The sequence below is a fragment of the Manis pentadactyla genome, chromosome 7 (assembly GCF_030020395.1).
Source record: "Manis pentadactyla isolate mManPen7 chromosome 7, mManPen7.hap1, whole genome shotgun sequence".
In the NCBI taxonomy this organism is placed as follows: Eukaryota; Metazoa; Chordata; class Mammalia; order Pholidota; family Manidae; genus Manis; species Manis pentadactyla.
Window position 1 is genome coordinate 58,511,759 of NC_080025.1, and position 18,878 is coordinate 58,530,636.

At 44.2% G+C, this 18,878-nt stretch overlaps 1 protein-coding gene across 9 annotated transcripts in view; it reads left to right on the forward strand.

Moving 5' to 3' along the window:
* SRPK2 (SRSF protein kinase 2) overlaps positions 1 to 18,878 on the forward strand; it is a 299,738-nt gene that overhangs the window by 260,588 nt on the left and 20,272 nt on the right. For 7 of the 9 annotated variants that reach the window (XM_057504422.1, XM_036892368.2, XM_057504420.1 and 4 more), the window contains 6 exons: positions 5,684 to 5,849; positions 6,982 to 7,007; positions 8,486 to 8,732; positions 9,330 to 9,812; positions 16,116 to 16,216; positions 16,330 to 16,437. In XM_057504422.1, coding sequence (XP_057360405.1) covers positions 5,684 to 5,849; positions 6,982 to 7,007; positions 8,486 to 8,732; positions 9,330 to 9,812; positions 16,116 to 16,216; positions 16,330 to 16,437 — 1,131 coding nt within the window. The remainder of the gene's footprint in view (positions 1 to 5,683; positions 5,850 to 6,981; positions 7,008 to 8,485; positions 8,733 to 9,329; positions 9,813 to 16,115; positions 16,217 to 16,329; positions 16,438 to 18,878) is intronic. The other 2 variants (XM_057504419.1, XM_057504418.1) reach the window with 2 other exon arrangements.

Genomic DNA, 18,878 nt, shown 5'->3' on the forward strand with positions numbered 1-18,878 from the left:
CTTCTTTCTTCATTTTAAATTAGCTTTTTCAAATCAGACCTCAAGAAAGTATTTTATTTCTAACTCTAAAGGAAGGAAAAGGGTGCTTGTGTTGGCAGTTTGTTGTTTGTGGTGCTCTGAAGATGGACAGCTGGCAATGGTTTCTTTAAACAGCATTGCTGTTCTTTGAACGTGGCCTTAACTTTCTTACATAATTGAAAGGGTAGCTGCCATTTTACTTTTTAAAACCTAGTAGGTTAATTCATTGCCCTTTGCAGAAACCTTGTAGAGAAGTGGCTACTTGCCATTAAATGAAGCTTGGTAAAGATAAGGCCCTGATTATAGGTGACTTTGCTCCAATCCTGGAAAAATTAAGTTACAGCTTGTAGCCCTGGAGTTTTAAATTGTTAGGACTCTGATCATGATGGCCACTAATGTTTATTATGCTCTTTTGGGTGCCTTCTATTTCAAGTGCTTTATTTGTATTAGGGCAGTTAGTTCTCACCACAGACATACGAGGCCAGGATGTTGTTGTTATTACCCTCCCCCCACAACAGAAGGCACTGCAGAGACAGGACACAGATCTTTCCCAGTTCTCACAGCCACTGTGGAGGAACCAAGATTTGAATTCAGGTGGTATAACCCTAGAATCCATACCCTCAACCACAGGGTATTAGAAAATGTCTACATAGGAAGATTTGAGGACATTTTTGAATTATATAATATGTTTTTGTGAAAAGTGTGCATTCATGTCTCTGTGTGTGGTAAATGGATTTTCTTTTGCTTTAATAGAGCTGGCAATTAGAGTGTCTAAAAATAAAGTCACCAGACTTTCATAGGTAGTTTGTAATTTGTAACATATGCTGTAATATGTAGCTGAGGGGACTTTCACAGTGCACTGTTTCTCCTTGCCCAGGCAAGGAGATAACTTACCTGTTATCACTGCATGATTTTATCTACACCTAGTATTTCTCTAACATTTAAATTGTTTCACTGGTCCTAGTTATCAGTGAATTCATTATCACTGAGCCAGTACTGTTCAATTTTAGAACATAAGATTCATTTTAAATTGTGGAACAGTTTTGTATTGTTGGGTTTGTTCATTGTGGAAGCTCCTGTGACTCTATACGAACTTGGAATTCTCTGTCTCAAAATGTTGGTCCTCAACTCAGAGATATGGTGAGGTTGTGCCCTCTCAGGGAAGTTAAGTCTCTTTTCCACCTCATGTCTCTGTGCAGGCTGAGTGCGGGGCACTGTGGCTTCATCGTCTATCCTGACTGCACTCAGAAGCACGGCTGCCGGGTTTTCTAATTGATTCTCAGGAGTCCGAGTTAGAACAAGGAGAAGACCTGGTGGATAAGGAGTGTCTGCCAAGACTTCTGAGGAAGTGTCTAGCTCTTGGCCTCTTTTAAATACCAGGCATTTCCCACACTTCTCTCTTCAGCTACCTTCATAATTGTCAGACACAGACTGTAGGATTCACCTTGTGTCTGTTTTAGTGAGGAAGAGAGAAATCCCATGGGAAGTCAGCTTCTTCAGTAGGAAAAGTTTCTAGGCCCGAGGAGAGGCCCAGGCCCCTGTGGTGTTTTTCTGTGCACTCACCAGGAATCTTTATCTCAGGGAGGTGCTTCTGCTCGGGGCTGGCCTCGTGCTCTGCTAGTGCATCTGGCTGCTGGTCAGGTTTCCATTGGTGCTGTATGAGCCAGGCCTGCCCATGGAATAAGGGGCAGGCCACGTCTCCTTGCCTTGAGTGTTTCATTCAGGTATGGGAGGCAGGAAGTCCCCACGTGGTGACCAGAGTCAAAAATTAATTTGGAAAGTGGCTCACATTCTGTTTCTGTTTGCAGTTTAGAATTTGGGGGAAAGCCTCCCTCTGAGTGGTGAGCAGGGCTGGGGAGGTATTTTTGAGAGAAGTCTTCATATTACTCTCAACTCATTGTTCCTCTTGTATCTGAGATGACAGGACCAATTTCTAGCCAGTTTATGTTGTTCACACCAGTAATAGGTGATCTTTGACACTGCTTATAGATGTGCACAAAGAAACTTTAGAGACATATTGACCAAGCCCCTTACTTTACAGCTGGATTTGAGGTCAGAGAAGGGAAGGGATTTTCTCTGAGCTAAATTTAGTTCCTGAACCAGAACTGGGGGCTCCTGGCTCCCAGTCCCGGGCTCTGCCTTCACTTCTGTGTGGTGCTGACCTGCAAGTCTGACTTCATCCAGAGAAAATTGGGTTCTGCTCCTAGGGGTGTGATCTGGTATCTCTGAGTGGGGTGCAAGCTTGTCCCTGTCCCATCTGGGGTTAGATTGATCTCTGCAGTCTCTGCTGCCTCCTGCTGATGAAGCTAAGTAAGTTTTTTAGGCAAGAGAGACAAACAGTGTGATTTGGCAAGTGAAGGAGAGAAACGGGAAATTAGTGAAGACTCCTTTTAACTCTGTTTTTTCAGGTTTTGCAAGGGGAAGTTATCCTTGGGTATGAAGCTTGATTTATTGATTTTTTTTTGCATTATCATAGTTATTGTGCATAAGTGGTTGCAAGATTACCCATCATTATTGTTCAATTCTGGATTCTGGGGTGCTTTACTGTTTTAAATTTTACTGGCTGAGAACAGAAATGCTATTTTTAAAAATAAAACCATTCTTCTTACCTTATAGCTGAAGTTTTTATTTTCTTAATCATAGTCCAGAAAGAGAAATTATGGAATCAGAATTTTATTGCTGGGATGGACTGCAGAATTTACCAAGTATAGCTCATTCATATTATAGGTGGGATAAATGAGACCCAGAGAAGATTAATAATAAGTGACTTAGCAAAGTTATAGCTGTTTACTCAATGTCAATACAAGTCTCCTGACTTAGTTCAGTTCTGCCATTTAGTTTGAGTTTCCTGTAAACTAGACCTTGTTTTTGTGAGTTTTCCATAAATTATTCCTAATTTTTTCTAATAAACATATTTCTCCCTTTTATAGATAAGAAAATAGAAACTCAGATAGCTTAAGTATCTTGCCTAGTGAATGAATAAATGAGCAGCAATTTAGGAGCAGTGTGTGTCCCAAGGTTATGTTTTAACCCTGCACTGGGCTGTCTCTCTTAACTTCACTTTCCTTTAAGATTTGCAATACCTTAACTTGCTTAATTTGTCCCAGTGGTAAAGTCTTTTCCTTGTGTTCATTGTCAGACATTACAAGCTCTGCTTCCTAAGGGAAGTTAACCCAGTTCAGTGCCATTGCCAATGTTTAAAAAGTCTGGGACCTTAAATTCTTGCTGAGAATGAAGACAAGGAACACTTCTTGTCTTGAGTACGTCACTGTCATTGGGCACTCCTGTTAACCCATGTGGGTACGGGATCACATTAACTCTACCTGTGTAGCCTTGTACACAGTAAAACAACCTAAGAACATGAAGTTGCTAAGGTGGAAAGACAGGGGTGACTTGTCATAAGATGGTGGCAAAAAGATATTTTTGAAAGATGCTGACATTTTTACTCTAAGTTAATACTTGATAATTTAAATGAAATTACAGTTGGAATAATTTAAAGCTGTTTAAAGTTTCTTGAAATCCTTTAACCTCTGTACCCTAGAAATCATCCATTAATGATTTCTTGGACTTCTCAGAACCCTGTTCTTCAGATATAAAAATTCTGCATATTTCAGTTTGCACAAAGAAGATGCATGAATGTCAGTGAATGACTTATAGGCCCATTGGATTGTGTTCCTATTGTGATTATCACCATATTCTTTGTGGAAATGTATAGTATCTTACTTACTATGGTCCTTTGACATTTTAAACATAATTTAAATATGTTCAGATTTTAGTAGTGTCTAAACTTTAGTAGTGTCTAAATTAAGTATTCTAAGATTTAACATCAAAAGTCTACTTCTCTCCCTAGTTCTGTCTGTTTTACTGGTTCTTACTAGGAACACATCAACATCATGTTAAATTGTGTTTATGGTGCCTGTAGTCCATCTTGGTTTCTTTTTGGCTAATTCTTTCCTCCTCCTGGCATGAGACAGTAAGCTCTCTGAGGACACAAGGACTATAAGCCCCATAACTTTACTTTTTTGTTATAATATATTTGCTTGATACTTTGCTGATATATCTGACACCTGGGTTAGTGCATGGCCTGTTAGAAGAGCTTGGCTGTTGCTTGGCCAGTGAAGGCACTTGAAAATACTTGCTAGGAAAGGTTCTTTTAGGTGTTAAGAGAGGGTTATTTTGCCTATTAAGAGACAGGTTTTCCTGTTTTCAGTTCACTTCTGAAACCTCTGTGCCCTCACTTCCTAATGCTCTGGTCTTCTAAGGTTGTTTAGCCCGATACTCAAGGTAGACAGGAGCGTTGGGTTTTTGCTGATAACCTTCCAGAGTTGGGTGACATTCTATATCTTCTGCTTGCCTTTTCCTCACTTCTTTGTCTGTTGTGGACAGGACCCCTAAGTGACTTAAGCATGCTTAAGTGATACTTACTAAATGCTAGTATTTGTTGAACATGTAGGATTTCAAATGTATGGGAGTGTGATCTGTATTTTAAAAATATTTATTGTTTATGGAAGGAGTTGAACTAATTCCAGAAAAACTTTGGCCTTCCCTTTAGGTCATTGTACTGTGTCAGTTTTGTGGGTTTATTTTTTTAGAACATATGTAACAAGTACATGAATATTTTGGTTCAGTTTCTTTTGCTTCATTACTGTACTGTTGCCTGAATATCAAGGCTTTTTAATCCTCTCCTGCAATATTAAAAATGTATACACATCATTAGACATCGTGGAAATGCAGATCAGTGAGATTACACACCTCGCACCCACTAGGGTGATGAAAATAAAGACATCAGAAAACAAGTGCTGGCCGCGATGAAGAAATTGGAACCCTTTTACACTGCTAGTGGAAAAGTAAAATTGTGCAGCCTTGTATCAAAACAGTTTGACAGTTCATCAAAAGGCTAAACATAGAGTTTACTGTATGATCTAACAGTTGCCCTCTCCTAGGTATATCCGCAAGAAAAATGAAAACTTACACCCACACAAAAACATGTACATGAATGTTCATAGCAGTATTATTTATAATAGCCACAAAGTATAAACAACCCAGATGTCTACCAAGTGAATGGCTAAGCAAAATGTGGCATATCCATTGGAACATTATTTGTTCTAATGAAGTACAATTACATGTTGCATGCAGGTGCACCTTGGAAACATGCCAGTTAAAGACCACTTTGTATGCTTCCATTTATATAAAATGTTGCAAACCAGCAAATCTATGGAGAAAGTAGATTAGTGGCTGCCTAGGGCTGGAAGTTTGGGGAGGAGACAGGGAGTGAACTCACCTGGGTTTGGTGTTTCCTTTTTGGATGATGAAAATGTTCTAAATTAGATAGTGGTGATTGTTGTGTATCTAAAAACCATGAATTGTACACTTAAAAGGGTGAGTTGTATGGTATGTAAGTTACATCTCAATAAAGTTGTTACAGAAAAAAGTATATGCTTAGATTCATTTGCTTCCATGAGTATAAACTATCTCCAGAATGATACGCTTTGTTGCCTGTGGGGAGGACCTGGGTTGCTATGGGGGCCAGGACAGGAGGAGACTTTTATTAAATACCCTTTGTGTCTCTTGTATTTTGTACCTTGTGATTATATTATATTTTACAAGTAAATTTTGAACAAAAAGGGTATCAATAACTCATCTCTCTTGATTTTACTATGACCAGGTCCTTCAGGGGTTAGATTATCTACACAGTAAGTGCAAGATCATTCATACTGACATAAAGCCAGAAAACATCTTGATGTGTGTGGATGATGCATATGTGAGAAGAATGGCAGCCGAGGCCACTGAGTGGCAGAAAGCAGGTGCTCCTCCTCCTTCAGGGTCTGCAGGTGAGAGAGTTGAGCCAGCTTTGTTTCTTTCTGTCTCTTTGGGGATATTGAGAGAGCCTGCAAAGTTGCACATTGAGGGCACTTGAGTCAAAAATGTATATATTGGGAACTTTCGTAAGAGCTTCGTGGCTAGAAATAATTAGACCTTTTTCTTGAGAAGGAAGATGCCCCAATTAAATTATACTTTAATATTTGAGTTACTTAACTTTGTCCTCCTTTAAAAGGTCATTTAAATTCTTAACTGCTGCTTCATCTACATTTGAAGATTGTCCTGTTGCTCATTTCCCTGCAAAAGGGGATGTAGTAACAGGTTTCACAGAGCCGAGCTGTAGTCAGCAGAATTGTTTTCTGGCTCCAGGTTTGTTAGAGTGCTTCTTGGTTAGCATAGCTCCATCAGTTGGAGTCTAACTGGTGCATCCAGAATCCGTCACAGAAGACCCAAGGGTGGGAGAAGACCAAACGACCTGGGGTCTTCTCCCATATGTCTATTGGCATAAACAGGTTTATTTTTGGTTTTCACAGAGTATGATGCAACAGTGAGGTGTTGACTATGCTTTTCCCTCCCTCCACGTTATCTTGTGCCCTCCTTTGTGGTCAGGCAAGCAGGCAGGTGGAAGGGCTAAAGGCCTGTGACTGACCCGCTTCTTGGGAGATGCCCCAACTCCAAAGCTGGTGCAGCATCAGGATACTCTTGAGACTGTGGAACCACAGTCTATCAAGCTGTTTGATGCAAAGTCTGGTCATGTGATTGCTAGACCATTTGCTTCAGTACTTGATTTACTTTAGTTGAATTTGGTTAGACTGGAATATTTAAAAGCTCTTCTCCATTTCTTAAGTTACCAGTTGGTGCTTTGGCATTGACTGTTTTTGAAATGAATGGGTATTTAATTTTGGATAAATAAGAGAAATGGCTTCATGTGAACAACTTTTGCTGTGCCTTTTAAGAACCAATGATTTGTTTGGGTTGGATAAACTTTAGATTTCTATGATTAAGAGCTCTGATATTTAACAGTTTTTGAAGTTGGATAGCCATTAAAAGGAAGTATTTATTTCATTTTGCAATTCAGATTATCTATATACAGATATGTATCTATTTTCCTCTAAACATGTGTTTAATTTTCTTCTGTTTTAGTGAGTACCGCTCCACAGCAAAAACCTGTAAGTACTTACACACTTATGTTCTCCTTTGTGTCATAAGTCACTGTTCGTCGTTGAGGTTTTCAAATTGTAACATTAGTTTATATATATTGTTCAACAATCTTTCAAATAAGTTTGTTTGGGGGAATCTGATGTACTTTTTTTGGTTTTGCAGTTGCTTCTGTTCTAATGTATATTAATGTAAAAGACAGGCATGTTTATAAATGCTGGGTATCCTTGACTTACAAGACTTACTGTTTTGTTAAGGTGCAGTGATTTTTAGAGTTGAAATAATTAGAACTGTTACAAGTTTGATCTTCATTTTTCTCGTGCACTTTCTAGAGCACTATTGGCTGAGCCTAGTGAAATGTGAGGTGATAGAGGATGTGAAGTGTGATGATTCCAAAAACATTTAACATTCTTTCTGATTTGCCTCCAAGTTACCTGTTTCTCTGAAGTTGTTGTTTTAATTTTTTTCTAGCCGGTAGTTAAATATGAAAAGAGTATTATTTATTTTGTGGTTCTGTCAAAACACTAAGTCCAGTCCAATAAAATAAGCTGCTTGGAATTAAATCCTACCCCAACAGACCTAACCCTGGCTTGATTCCAGTAGAAGATAGAATAAATATATAAATATCTTGAGTTGATAGGTCACTTTTTAAGGGTTTTAAGAGTTTTATGAACCAAAAGCATTTGAAGGGAAATGTCCAGAAATTCAGAGTGCTGCCAAGAGCTTTCAGTTTGGAACAGAAGTCCCTGTACAAGTCCCTGTAATAATTGTGCCACCTGGCCTGCTGAGGAGCCGAGTCATTTCCCACAGTTCTGTGGCTTGAGCAGCTTGTTTTGATTATTGATTTTGTGAAAGACGGAGGCTGTCATTGCCAGAACTTTCCAAGTCAAATGGCCATGAATGGAGGCAGTCAGAAACAGTGGCTTTTTCTTTTTTTCCTTCATGTGCTCATTTCTTATAGTGTATGTAGTATTGTCTGTTGAAAACAGCTCAGTATGTGAGACACAAACACAAATGAAATACACCTGTTTTGGCGGACACTTCATTTTTGGCAGACAGTTGGTTAAGACAACAAGGAGAGAGGACATTGTTAGTTTCTGTGAGGGCAACAACAAATAAAACTTGAAAGAGGTATTTCTTGTTAAAGGCAAGAGTATTTCCACATGCTCAGTTCTTCTGAGAGTGAACTTGAGGTGAACTTGAACTAGAAATGAAAAAGACTTCTTGGATTTAAGCTATATCCCTCTGAGGGCGGGACCTTGTGGTGGTTCTGTTACTGGATATTAGACAACACTGGTTTCTTTTTTCTGGTTTTCTTGTAACCTTAACCATGAGGTGGATCTCATGTCTGGGCATGTGTTTTTAATGAATACAGCCTGAAAAAAAACCAGAATTTGTTGGTACTCGTGATGCCACTAGCTCTTATACTATTGTGTTGTGCTTTAAAAGGAAGCAAGCTGACCTGTGGTATTTCTTTAACATGTTGTAGATAGGAAAAATATCTAAAAACAAAAAGAAGAAACTGAAAAAGAAGCAGAAAAGACAGGCTGAGTTACTGGAAAAGCGCCTACAGGAAATAGAAGAATTGGAGCGAGAAGCTGAAAGGAAAATAATAGAAGAAAACATCCTATCAGCTGTACCATCCAGTGAGCAAGATGATGAGTCCTGCCCAGAGGTGGAGCTACAAACAGCAGGCTTGGAGGATGCAGCCGGTGGGGAGCCTGCGAGTGGTGATGGTTAGTGAGGTCTGGAGACAGGGCCTGTGGGGTCCCAGGAGCTTCATTAGCAGGGACCTGAAGGTCACTGTGCATGTTGACTTGTGCTGCTGCCTCAGATGTGAGGGTGATTCTCCCCAGCTCCTTACTGGGGACTGTGGGGAACTATCTGTTTATTCCTTTGTTGTAAACTGTATCCCAGAAGTATGTTAGTATTTCAAAATAGTTTTTAAAAAAATGGAAAATGTCTGAGAAGCACCATGTCTGTATTATGCTAATGATTGTCCTTTATTCTGTAATTAACCTCTTCCCTAACAGTAGTGTGCTAACACACCTTGTCTGAAGATTGTAGAGGACAAGGTAGAAGTGGAAATCCGTAATAGTCATTTCTGCTCCAAACTAACTTTTTCTAATAAGAGTAGGCCAGTTATTTAATATATGAGAAAAAAATATTTAGAAAACCAGAAGATTTTACCATGAGAGCCAAAGAGGTGTTTGCCTTGAAGTATGTAAATGAAGCACATTCAGAAATGTCTCCTGTTGGAGGAGATGAGTACCTAGTGCCACTGTGTTAAGGAGAGTAGCAAGTTCTAATTCTTAACCCATTGGCTTCTTAAGGTGAAGCTGAGGACCAGGAAGAGAAAGAAGATGCCGAGAAGGAAAGCATTGAGAAAGATGAAGACGATATTGAACAGGAGCTGGCAAACATAGACCCTACTTGGGTAGAATCACCCAGAACCAACGGCCACATTGAGAATGGCCCGTTCCTGCTGGAACCACAGTTGGATGACGAAGACGATGAGGAGGAAGATTGTCCGAATCCTGAGGATTATAACCCTGAGGAGCCAAATGCGGAGAGTGATTACACATACAGCAGCTCCTATGAACAATTCAATGGTGAATTGCCAAACGGACGACATAAAATTCCTGAGTCACAGTTTCCAGAATTTTCCACATCGTTGTTCTCTGGGCCCTTAGAACCTGTGGCTTGTGGCTCTGCACTTTCCGAAGGATCCCCACTTACCGAGCATGAGGAAAGCAGTCCATCCCACGACAGAAGCAGGACAGTTTCAGCCTCCAGCACTGGGGATTTGCCAAAAAGTAAGTGTCCCTCCCCTTCGAGGGTCTGCTTTCCATGGCCCGGGTGTCATGCCTGTGACAATTGCTGTGAAGGGAATTGGCTGGAGGTGGTAAAGCTGTGTATGTGTGCATTAACTGTTTTCATTTTACCTCCTTTGTACTCATGAATAATTAATTTAAAATATATTCTGTGCCACTAGGCTGTCTGCATATCAGATCGCATTTCTGAGCTTTTCTCATTTGTCTTGTGTTTACCTAGTAACATTATACATTTGCAAAAACCCTTCAAGTTTAGCAGCTTACATCTGCAGCTTTCTAGAATGCATAGTTTAATTTATAATTTGTACTTCCATCTGATAGTTTTATATTTAGTTTTTGGGTTTTGTTTCATTTTCTGTTCAAGGAAAAAAACGTGCCTACTCTTTGTCTATATTGAGGAAGAAGTATCATATTGATAGTTGTTCCTGATGATCAGACTTCACTGTTGGAATTTTTTAAAAGGAAGTAGCATGGCTTTAGATGTGGTGATGACTTTTGTCATCTTACTTCGAGAGTGAATGCCACATGACCTATCTCTTATCTCTGCCTGTGACATGCTAAGGGACCTCAGTAAGCAGACTGGGCATCACAGTTGGTTTCTGTTCTGTCCTCTAGTGGAAAAGCTCAGAAACCTCTGCTCCCTCTACTGACAAGAGTGTTTTAACACATGGCTGGGCAATTGATGAGTGAGCCCTGCAAATAGCCCTTTCATTCAGACAGGTGGGGAACCTGCAGAGCTGTCTTCCTCATCGACTGTAACTGATTGTCCTAAGGATGTGGGTTTCTTCCCTTGGGCTGACATGTCTTTCCTCTCTACTTTTGCCTTAACCAGACACTGTTAGAAGGTGCTTCTACAATGCTTTCACATGGAATGCATGTTCATCTAAGGAAAAATGCACCTCTGTGTGTCTCCTTGGGCATGGGCTGGGACACAGGGAACACATGCAGCAGCTGGTGTCTCAGCAGTGACTGTGTGTCTCCTTTACTCCCACATCACTACCACACCACTTCTAACACCCTTTGTCACCAGCTGTGTTTGTAGGGGGGCTTCCCCACACCACCACACCAAACAAGTCTCTGATACCAACAGGAGGTCTTGCAGTTTAATTCAGTTCCAATGCTACCTGCAGATACCAGATCCCATAAGTTAAGGGCTCAGGACCGCAAGACTGCCCCACCTCACATGCCAGTGGCAGGTCCACATTGTCCCCTGTGCCTCTGACCCATTGGCTATAAATTGGAGGTTCCCATGACCACGTCCCTGGGTTCCATTACTTGTTAGAGCTGTGCACAGAACTCAGGAAGACAGTTTACTTGATAGATTATTGAGTTATGAAAGGATGTCACTAAGGAGCAGCTGATGGAAGAGTGGCGTGGGACGGGGCAGGGGCCGGGACAGGGGCCCGGAGCTGCTGCTCTCTCCTGGTGCTCCATCTTCCCCATGGCGTCACACACACCCTGTCATCTCGTGAACTCGTGGGTTCTTTTTCTTTTTAATTAACACATTTAATTATGTGTTATAATCATTTACAGCTTTTTTTTTTTGGTGCCATAACTGTCCCAGATCTGGTCTGGGAGCCTCCTGGAGTTGGCTCTGATGCCCTTTTGACCCAACCCCATAATTCTTCAAGCACTTCCTTGCTTTCTAGAACCAGGTCCGTAATTTCCCCACCCCATGCTGGATTTGCCCATGTCTCCAACTGGGTTTTGTTATAAATTTTTTTTTTTACATTTTGTAAATGTACATAATATGTGGAAACAGGAGTATGCAAAATTTATGAATATGCATGTATTGAGGTGAGTGTTCAAATATTTTTTGCTGATGGTGTAAACAATGAGAAAGTTTAGCTTTAGCAATCCCAAGTGTAGCCTAGCCTCTTCCTAGCTTATGTGTAAGACATAATGGAGAGCATCTGTGTGAACATGGCACACTGCCTCACACTTCTGTTCCTTTGCTTATGCTTTTCCTCCTGCTTGGGATGCTACTTCCTGTTTATCCCTTGTCCATCCTTTCGGCAAGCTTTCCTCCTTTTGTTAGGTGGCAGCTCAGAGCACAGTCCTCCCCATGGGCCCTGCAGGCCTGTTACTACTGTTCATACTCTTAACTGTACGGTCACTGTTCACTTCCATTATCTTCCTCCTTGTTGGGATGTAAACTCCTTGAGAGTGCTGTGTGTTTTTGTTTTTGTATCTTCAGTATCTAACTAGGTGTTGTGATTAACATTTATTGAATAATGAACAAACGAATCAGTCGTATTTGGTTATATTCCTTCTCCTCTTCCCTTTCTCCCCCCCTTCTGAATTCAGACTTTTACTCTGTCCAGCACACGTTCTACCCCTAGTACCCTGTTACATGAATATTGTATTAGGAAGAAATAGAAGGTCTGCTTTTTTTTCCCATTGATCCAAGTTTCTTACCAAGTAGACCTTTTCAATATTTTTAAATTCTAGGGACATATGAGGGACAGGATATCCTTACCTAGTCATTTGTGTGGAGGTCTTCAGTTCTGGTTTCTAGCTTGGTCATTTGATAAACACAGGCAACTTCCTGAAAGGTGTTTGGCTTCCTGTGTGGAAGGGGTATGGCCCAGAGGCTGGTGGTCATTGCTGCCTGGTACTACATGAACATGAAGCAAGAGAACCAGCCTTTTCCAGAGTTTGTGTGGATCTTTGTTGTTACTGCAGAGCATATATGTTAGGGAATTGTAGGAGAAGACTGAGGAACAACTTAGGTGTGAACTTGCCCCTAGAGTGATTTGATCGCTATTGACAGTTGAGGAAAGGCAGCAGGCTTCCTCCTGGATTATTAGCAGCTGGCACCATAGGCTGTTATTTGGCTCATCCCATCTGGGGACACAGACCTGGAGCAGGGCAGTTTTGCTGGCTGCAGGGCCTAGCTCTGTGGGTCCCTTGCGCAGCTGTGTAACACAGGCCGCAGCTCATCTCGCTCAGGCTCTTGTCCCGTAGGCTGTTCTCGGTGGAGCAGTGCGGAGAGCTTTGTATAGCGCATCCTCAGCCCCCCTCTCCCTGCACTCTGCAGTGCATCTCCACCAGAGCAGCACCTGGAGACCTGGCTGCCTAGCCCATGAGCCCTGTGCGCCTGTCCTTGCCCTCTTTCTCTTGCTCGTTTACACCTGCCATATTGGCTGCTTTCCAAAGTTTCTCAAAAGTACAAGATTGTTTCTGCCTCTCTGCACATTACACTTGCCCTTTCTGCCTAGAGCTTCTCTCGTCCATGCTTCCCTTTGTTCAGGCCTCTCCTTGAACAAGACCTGTCTTCAACACCCTTGTCATTAAATCATCTCCATTCTTTGCTGTTTTTCTTCATGCTTATAGAGCTAACTGACCTGGTGTCTGAATCCTTCATTTTATTTACTTTATCACCCACATTTCCAGCTGGTGCATCAGTTCCCTAATTTGGGGTGTGGTGGGGAACCTGGCATGTCTTGTCCATTCAGTTCTAGTGCCAGGACAGCACCTGGCACAGAGAGGGGTGAGCGGGCCAGGCATGAGCATTAGATCTCCTCGTGCTGCTGCATCTGAACTGGGCCCAGTGCTGAGCCTCTGCGCATGGGGAGTACATTTATGCCTTCCTCGTAAGGATGTTTTAAACTTTATTTAGAGAGTGGACCTAGCAGGGTGCCGTGTAGCAGCCTTGATGACAGTTTTGCGTCATTCTGAGACCCTGCTGGCCACTGTCTTCCTGGATTCTAGGATAGCTTCACACGGAATGCATACAGTGTCACCCAAAGACTGGTTTATCAGAAATGACTCGAGGGCCCCAGCCTTCCTGAAGTGAAATCTTCCCACCTCTGTCTTCCACTTTTCCTATCTACCTGGGTAGAAACAGAGAGCAAAGAAGAGCTGTGATAGGTCTCCATCATATTGACTTAGTCAAAGGAGGTCATAATGATTCTTGGGCAAAGCAAAATTGGTGTGATAACTCAGCACACGTGAGCACCCCGTGTGGCACGGGCTCTTTGAGTGTGGCAGCCAGGTGGCCTGGCATGGACAACCGTCACACTGAGACCAGAAAGTCGGAAATACAGATAGACTCTCTTTCACCTTCCTTGTGTTCTTATACAATTCAATTTCTGAGATAAATTCCCTGGTGCCATTGGAGTGCATTTTAAGCTGGGTCACTATTTAGACCTGAGCTGGGAGGACAGCAGCATGTCACCAAGGGACTTTGTTTAGTGACTTAAGCGAGGTATATGAAACACAGAGAACCCATACTGTGCATATGTGATGATGTGTCTTTTAAAGTGTACTTCCTCCAGCTGATTGAATTGTGCAGCTCCTGTGAATGTCTAAAAAAAGAAAACGAGCAGCAGGGAGAGGGAGGCGATTGCAGCACGTGCCTTCCACTGGAGTGCCCTCGGCTGCCAGCCATCAGGGCTGTTAGAGCCCGGAGCTTCAGCCTTGCCCCGGTGGGCCCTTGGTGAAATTGCCGGGTGTGGGGAACCCATCTCCCCTTGCTGCCTGCTGGGCCCGTGGGACTGCGACTGGCCCTTCTCTGCCTGGTTGGAAGCCTTGGCCTCAGGGCAGTCAGTCTGGTCTCAGGCCAGGTGAGCCCCCAGTGTAGCTGTGGCTCTCCTGTGTTTGGATTTGTCTATTTTGGGTGGGGAGGTGGGGGATGGGCCCTGCCTCTTCCTCCTTTCCTGAGAACTGAGCCTGAAAAAGTTTAAGGCATTTGCCAGGGTCTTTTAACTTGTAGGTGGCAAAACTCAGATTTGAGTCCAGTGCTGCAAACCTCAAATTCTATTTTCTTGCCTGCTGACTCTGATGAAATGTCGTGAGGGATGCGTCTGGCCATGTCTGTTGATTGGGTCATCATTTGTCCATCCCTCCTGGAACTCTCTTCCTGGCCCCTTGCCCACTCAGTGTGTGCATTCACCTCCTCGGTGGGTCTCTGTCCCGCTTTCCTTCTCGTTTCCAAGTTCCTGCGTTTCTTCTCCCTGCTCAGAGCTGGCCTCCCGAGTCCCCATGGTGGCTCGGCATCCTTATAGAGGTAAGTGGGCATAGGACAGATAAGCGGGAAGATGGCACAGGAGCCTAGCTGGCCTGGGTTGATCCACAAGCCCAAGGAACGGAATTAAAATGGCCATAGTTCTCTTCACATCCTGGCCCCTCCTGGGAAGCCATGTGGGCGCCCTAGATCCTGGGCACCTTGCCTGTTGGAGCACCTTGAATGGTGAGCCTTGCTGCCTGTGTGGGGCTGCCAAGGAGTCAGACCCTCTCCAGCACTGTGGCTCCACAGCACAGTACACCCAAAAGGAGGTTCCTTTTTGCAGGGCCCAGCTTTGAGTGAACAAGAGTGGTGCTTAAGGGTTCTACATTGAGCAGGCTTTTCTGTTTAGTCTGTAAATGCCATTTTAGAATTACTTCTAAAATTAAAGAGAGCCATGGTTATATCTCATCCTTTCCAGAAATCCAAGCTTATAGGTCAGTTTGAGGTCTAAGGAAGACGCTGACTCACTTCAGGATTTTCTGTCTGGGCCTCACCAAGGTAATTTTCTCTGTCACTTGTACCCGGTCACCTCTACTTGGTACAGGCACTGTCTGGACTTGTCTGAGTAGCTCTTGCGAGGAGCTGTGAGCAGCCTGGCCCTATATCTCCTGCTGATTCTCTCAGTGCCACCCTGGGTTGAGAGTGGCCCGAGGCTTTGATGAGTTTGGGAGGGACCTGAGGTCTGCCCTGTGGCTCATGCCGTCCCAGGACATCTCTGTTCTGGCGTGTTCCTTGTCCAAAGCTAAACCAGAATTGATGAGTCTCAGCTTTTAATCTTTGTTAGTCACCCGTCATCCAACCCTTGGGGTCTCCTTGCGCAGCCCGAGCAGAGGGAGGAGTCGGGTGTGGGTGCCGGACGGACCGCGTGTCACTTGGGAAGGGATCGGCCGCCCAGGCAGCGCTCTCCCTGCCACGGTGTTCCACGTGGTAACTCACCACAGCTGGATGTAGTCCCTTAGGCAGAGAGCTCTGACACAGTAAGAGTCAGCTGGAGGGATTCAGAAGGAGCAGAGCGGAGCTGACCCAGAGGTAAAGGCGCCAGGGGTGACGGGAGAAAGGGCAAGGCGGCACCTGGAGGGAGGCCGTTCGCTCTCTTTTGTGAAATATTTTCCAGAATAAAGATCAATTTTAAAATCTGTTGAGTTCAGTTTACAGTATTACAGGCCTAAGTGATCATCTCATCGCTTCTAGACAAGGAGATTGAGCCTGATGACAGCATGTGCACCGTGCACCCCTCTTCCCCTGACACTAACTGTCCTGTTTGCTCATGCCAGCAAAAACCCGGGCGGCCGACTTGCTGGTGAATCCCCTGGATCCACGGAACGCAGATAAAATTAGAGTTAAAATTGCTGACCTGGGAAATGCCTGTTGGGTGGTAAGTAGAGTTTTCTTTCTAAAACATTTTGGTCATGTTCACATATTAGATGGTGCTTTTTTCTTTTTTAGTGTCTGTGTCCCTCCAAGGTAATGCAGTCTGTTCCCTTCCAGCATAAACACTTCACAGAAGATATCCAGACGCGTCAGTACAGATCCATAGAGGTTCTAATAGGAGCAGGTTACAGTACACCCGCAGACATCTGGAGCACAGCATGTATGGTAAGAACGGAGTTGCCGTTTTCTTCCGTGTAAAGGCTCATCCCTTTAAAGCTCGTGATGGGGTGGACCCTCACCCTTGCATGTGACCCCGTGTTCCTGGCTGGGGAGATGAGGAAGGGGGAGACATGGCTGCCTTGGCTTGTAGGAACTGGAAGAATTCTTTCCAGGCAAGTCCTGGGTTTGGTTTTCTTTGGTTTGTTTTGGTTTGCTCTTGAGCGACAGCCTGTTCTTAAGGCCCCCTGCAGCTCACAGCTCCAAGAGCCAGCCCCTCCACCATGGTGAGGAAACGACCCCAGGCCATAGCTTTGGCTCCTGAAAGCTTGCAGGTAACCCAGCCTTGCCTTCACTCATGCTGTGGCCACAGAGGCGGTGGCAATGTCTTAGGGGCAGCTTGTCTGAGGCTGAGATGCCAGAGCCCATGCAGTGGCCCCTGACAGACCTCCTCTCATTGAGGGGGAAGGCGTCTCCCACATGCCAGTGTTTAATCTCCTCTCATAAAGCACCCTGTAGAGACGACTCTGCATGTCCAGTCATTGCTGAGACAGACACCAGCTGCTGCATGTGTTCCCTGTGCCCCAGCCCGTGCCCAAGGAGAGCACAGTGAGGTTTCTCCTCAGGGTCTGGGGACGCCTCTCAGCCTGTCCCGTCTGCTTTGGCTGCCTCCTGAGTCCCATTGGGTCTGAGCCCTCCTCCGGCCCCACAGCACATCTTTCTCCCCCTTCCCCCGACCTGTGAATGGGTGAGGGGTCACGGGTCCTCGTGCAGAAGCCACCCTCACCTCCTCTTTTTTGGTCCTCTTGCCCAGCCCGTTGAGGGCCTTGCTCTTAGTGGGCTGTGCTCTGTAGTCCTGTGCTGCCGGCGGCGGGGGGTGTATTTCATGCTTTTCTTCCCCCCTTCTCCCCTTCTCCCCTTCTTCCTGTCTTCCTTCTCCCTTACCCCTCTTCTTCTCCCCTTTCCCCCTTCTTTCCCCTATTTTCCCCTCTCCCCTTTCCCTTCCTTTCCTTCCTTCCCTTCTTTCTTCAAAATTCTCCTCTGATATATTTCAAATGTAGGGGCTTATGTGTAAAGTTTGACACTTCTCACTAAAAACAAAAATGCAGAATAAATGTAACTGTTATTCAAAGACTGATTTCACAGGTCCTTTGAGTTTGCTGTATTGTATGTGGTGTGATGCTAAAGTAAAAGCTTTGTGTGAAGCAGGTAGTACGAGAGGATATGGAAAAAAGATGTTTTGTGTCTTTCAAGTTAGCCTGATCTGAGGCAACAGATGTGGCCCAGTCTGTCGGAGACATCATGCCTTTCTGTTCTCACTGGGCTCTGGTAGATAATACCAGATAATACTTGTGAAAAGGAAGTTTTTCATTGAGTATCAAAAACCAAGTCCTGGCTGTGCTAGGTATGACAAGGATGGGTAAGTGGACATGTGATGGTTCCTCTGAACTTGGAGGCTGCTGTGGGGAGGAATTCACCCCCTCAGTGCGGCTGCAGAGGGCAGTGTGGGGTCGGGGCTGGGTAACTGTGGGAGGCAGGGTTAGGTCAGTGGAAAGGAGGGAGCTCTTTCAGCAACTGTAGCTTCATGGGAAGTATTCCATTTAGGATGTGGTGAGGCCAAGCCTTCTTTGTTCCCGGCAACACAGAAGGGCCCAAACCAGGCCTGCCCTGAGTCAACATCTTTCAGCTCTGAAATCCTAAGCTGCTAACTTTGGGCGTTAGATTTTGTTGATAGAACCAGAAAAATAGGGCAATATCACAGATGTTGTAGAACCATGGTGGGGGCTGTATGTACAGCTTCATACAAGGCTATGTCTTGCCTTCCATCAGGTAAGGCTTTGTCCCCACCACCCCCAGTTTCCCTGTCCTGCAGCTTCTGCTGTTAATGAGAACTGTGGCCTAAACCTCCGTAACAGACCCTAAAGAAGATTTCTCATCTCCTTCACCTGCTCCCTCTCCAGGAAATGAAGCCTCAGCCCCCTCAGTGCTTTGAGGGCTGCTTTTGAGTTTTTAAAAATCAGGAAGGCATCAAGCCTTTACCCCTCAAGCCCTGAAGGCCATGGCTGAGAGGCCTCTTCTATCCTCCTCAGAGACCCTGGTAAAGATTAGGCAGAGTTTCCCATGCTTGCCCTTTTGTTGAAGTTCAGAAATAAAACGGTATATTAAATTCATAGTACCCAGCTGCAATAAAGCTCCAGATTGTTCTTGGTGGTAAAATCCAGAGTTCCTTGAGTGTTATAAATGGCATCAAGTCTGCCAGAGACTCCAGTGGAAATGAGACCACACATGGACGCTGGTCCCTGTGCTCACTAAACAGCTGTTACCAGGGAGGAGGACAACGGCTGAGGAGCTGGTGTAGGAGTCGTTGGATCTCTTTTCCTTCTCTTGAGCTTTGGGGCTCCTCCAGATCTAAGTGTGTGTCGTTGAGAGTTCTGTGTGGGCTGAGGCAT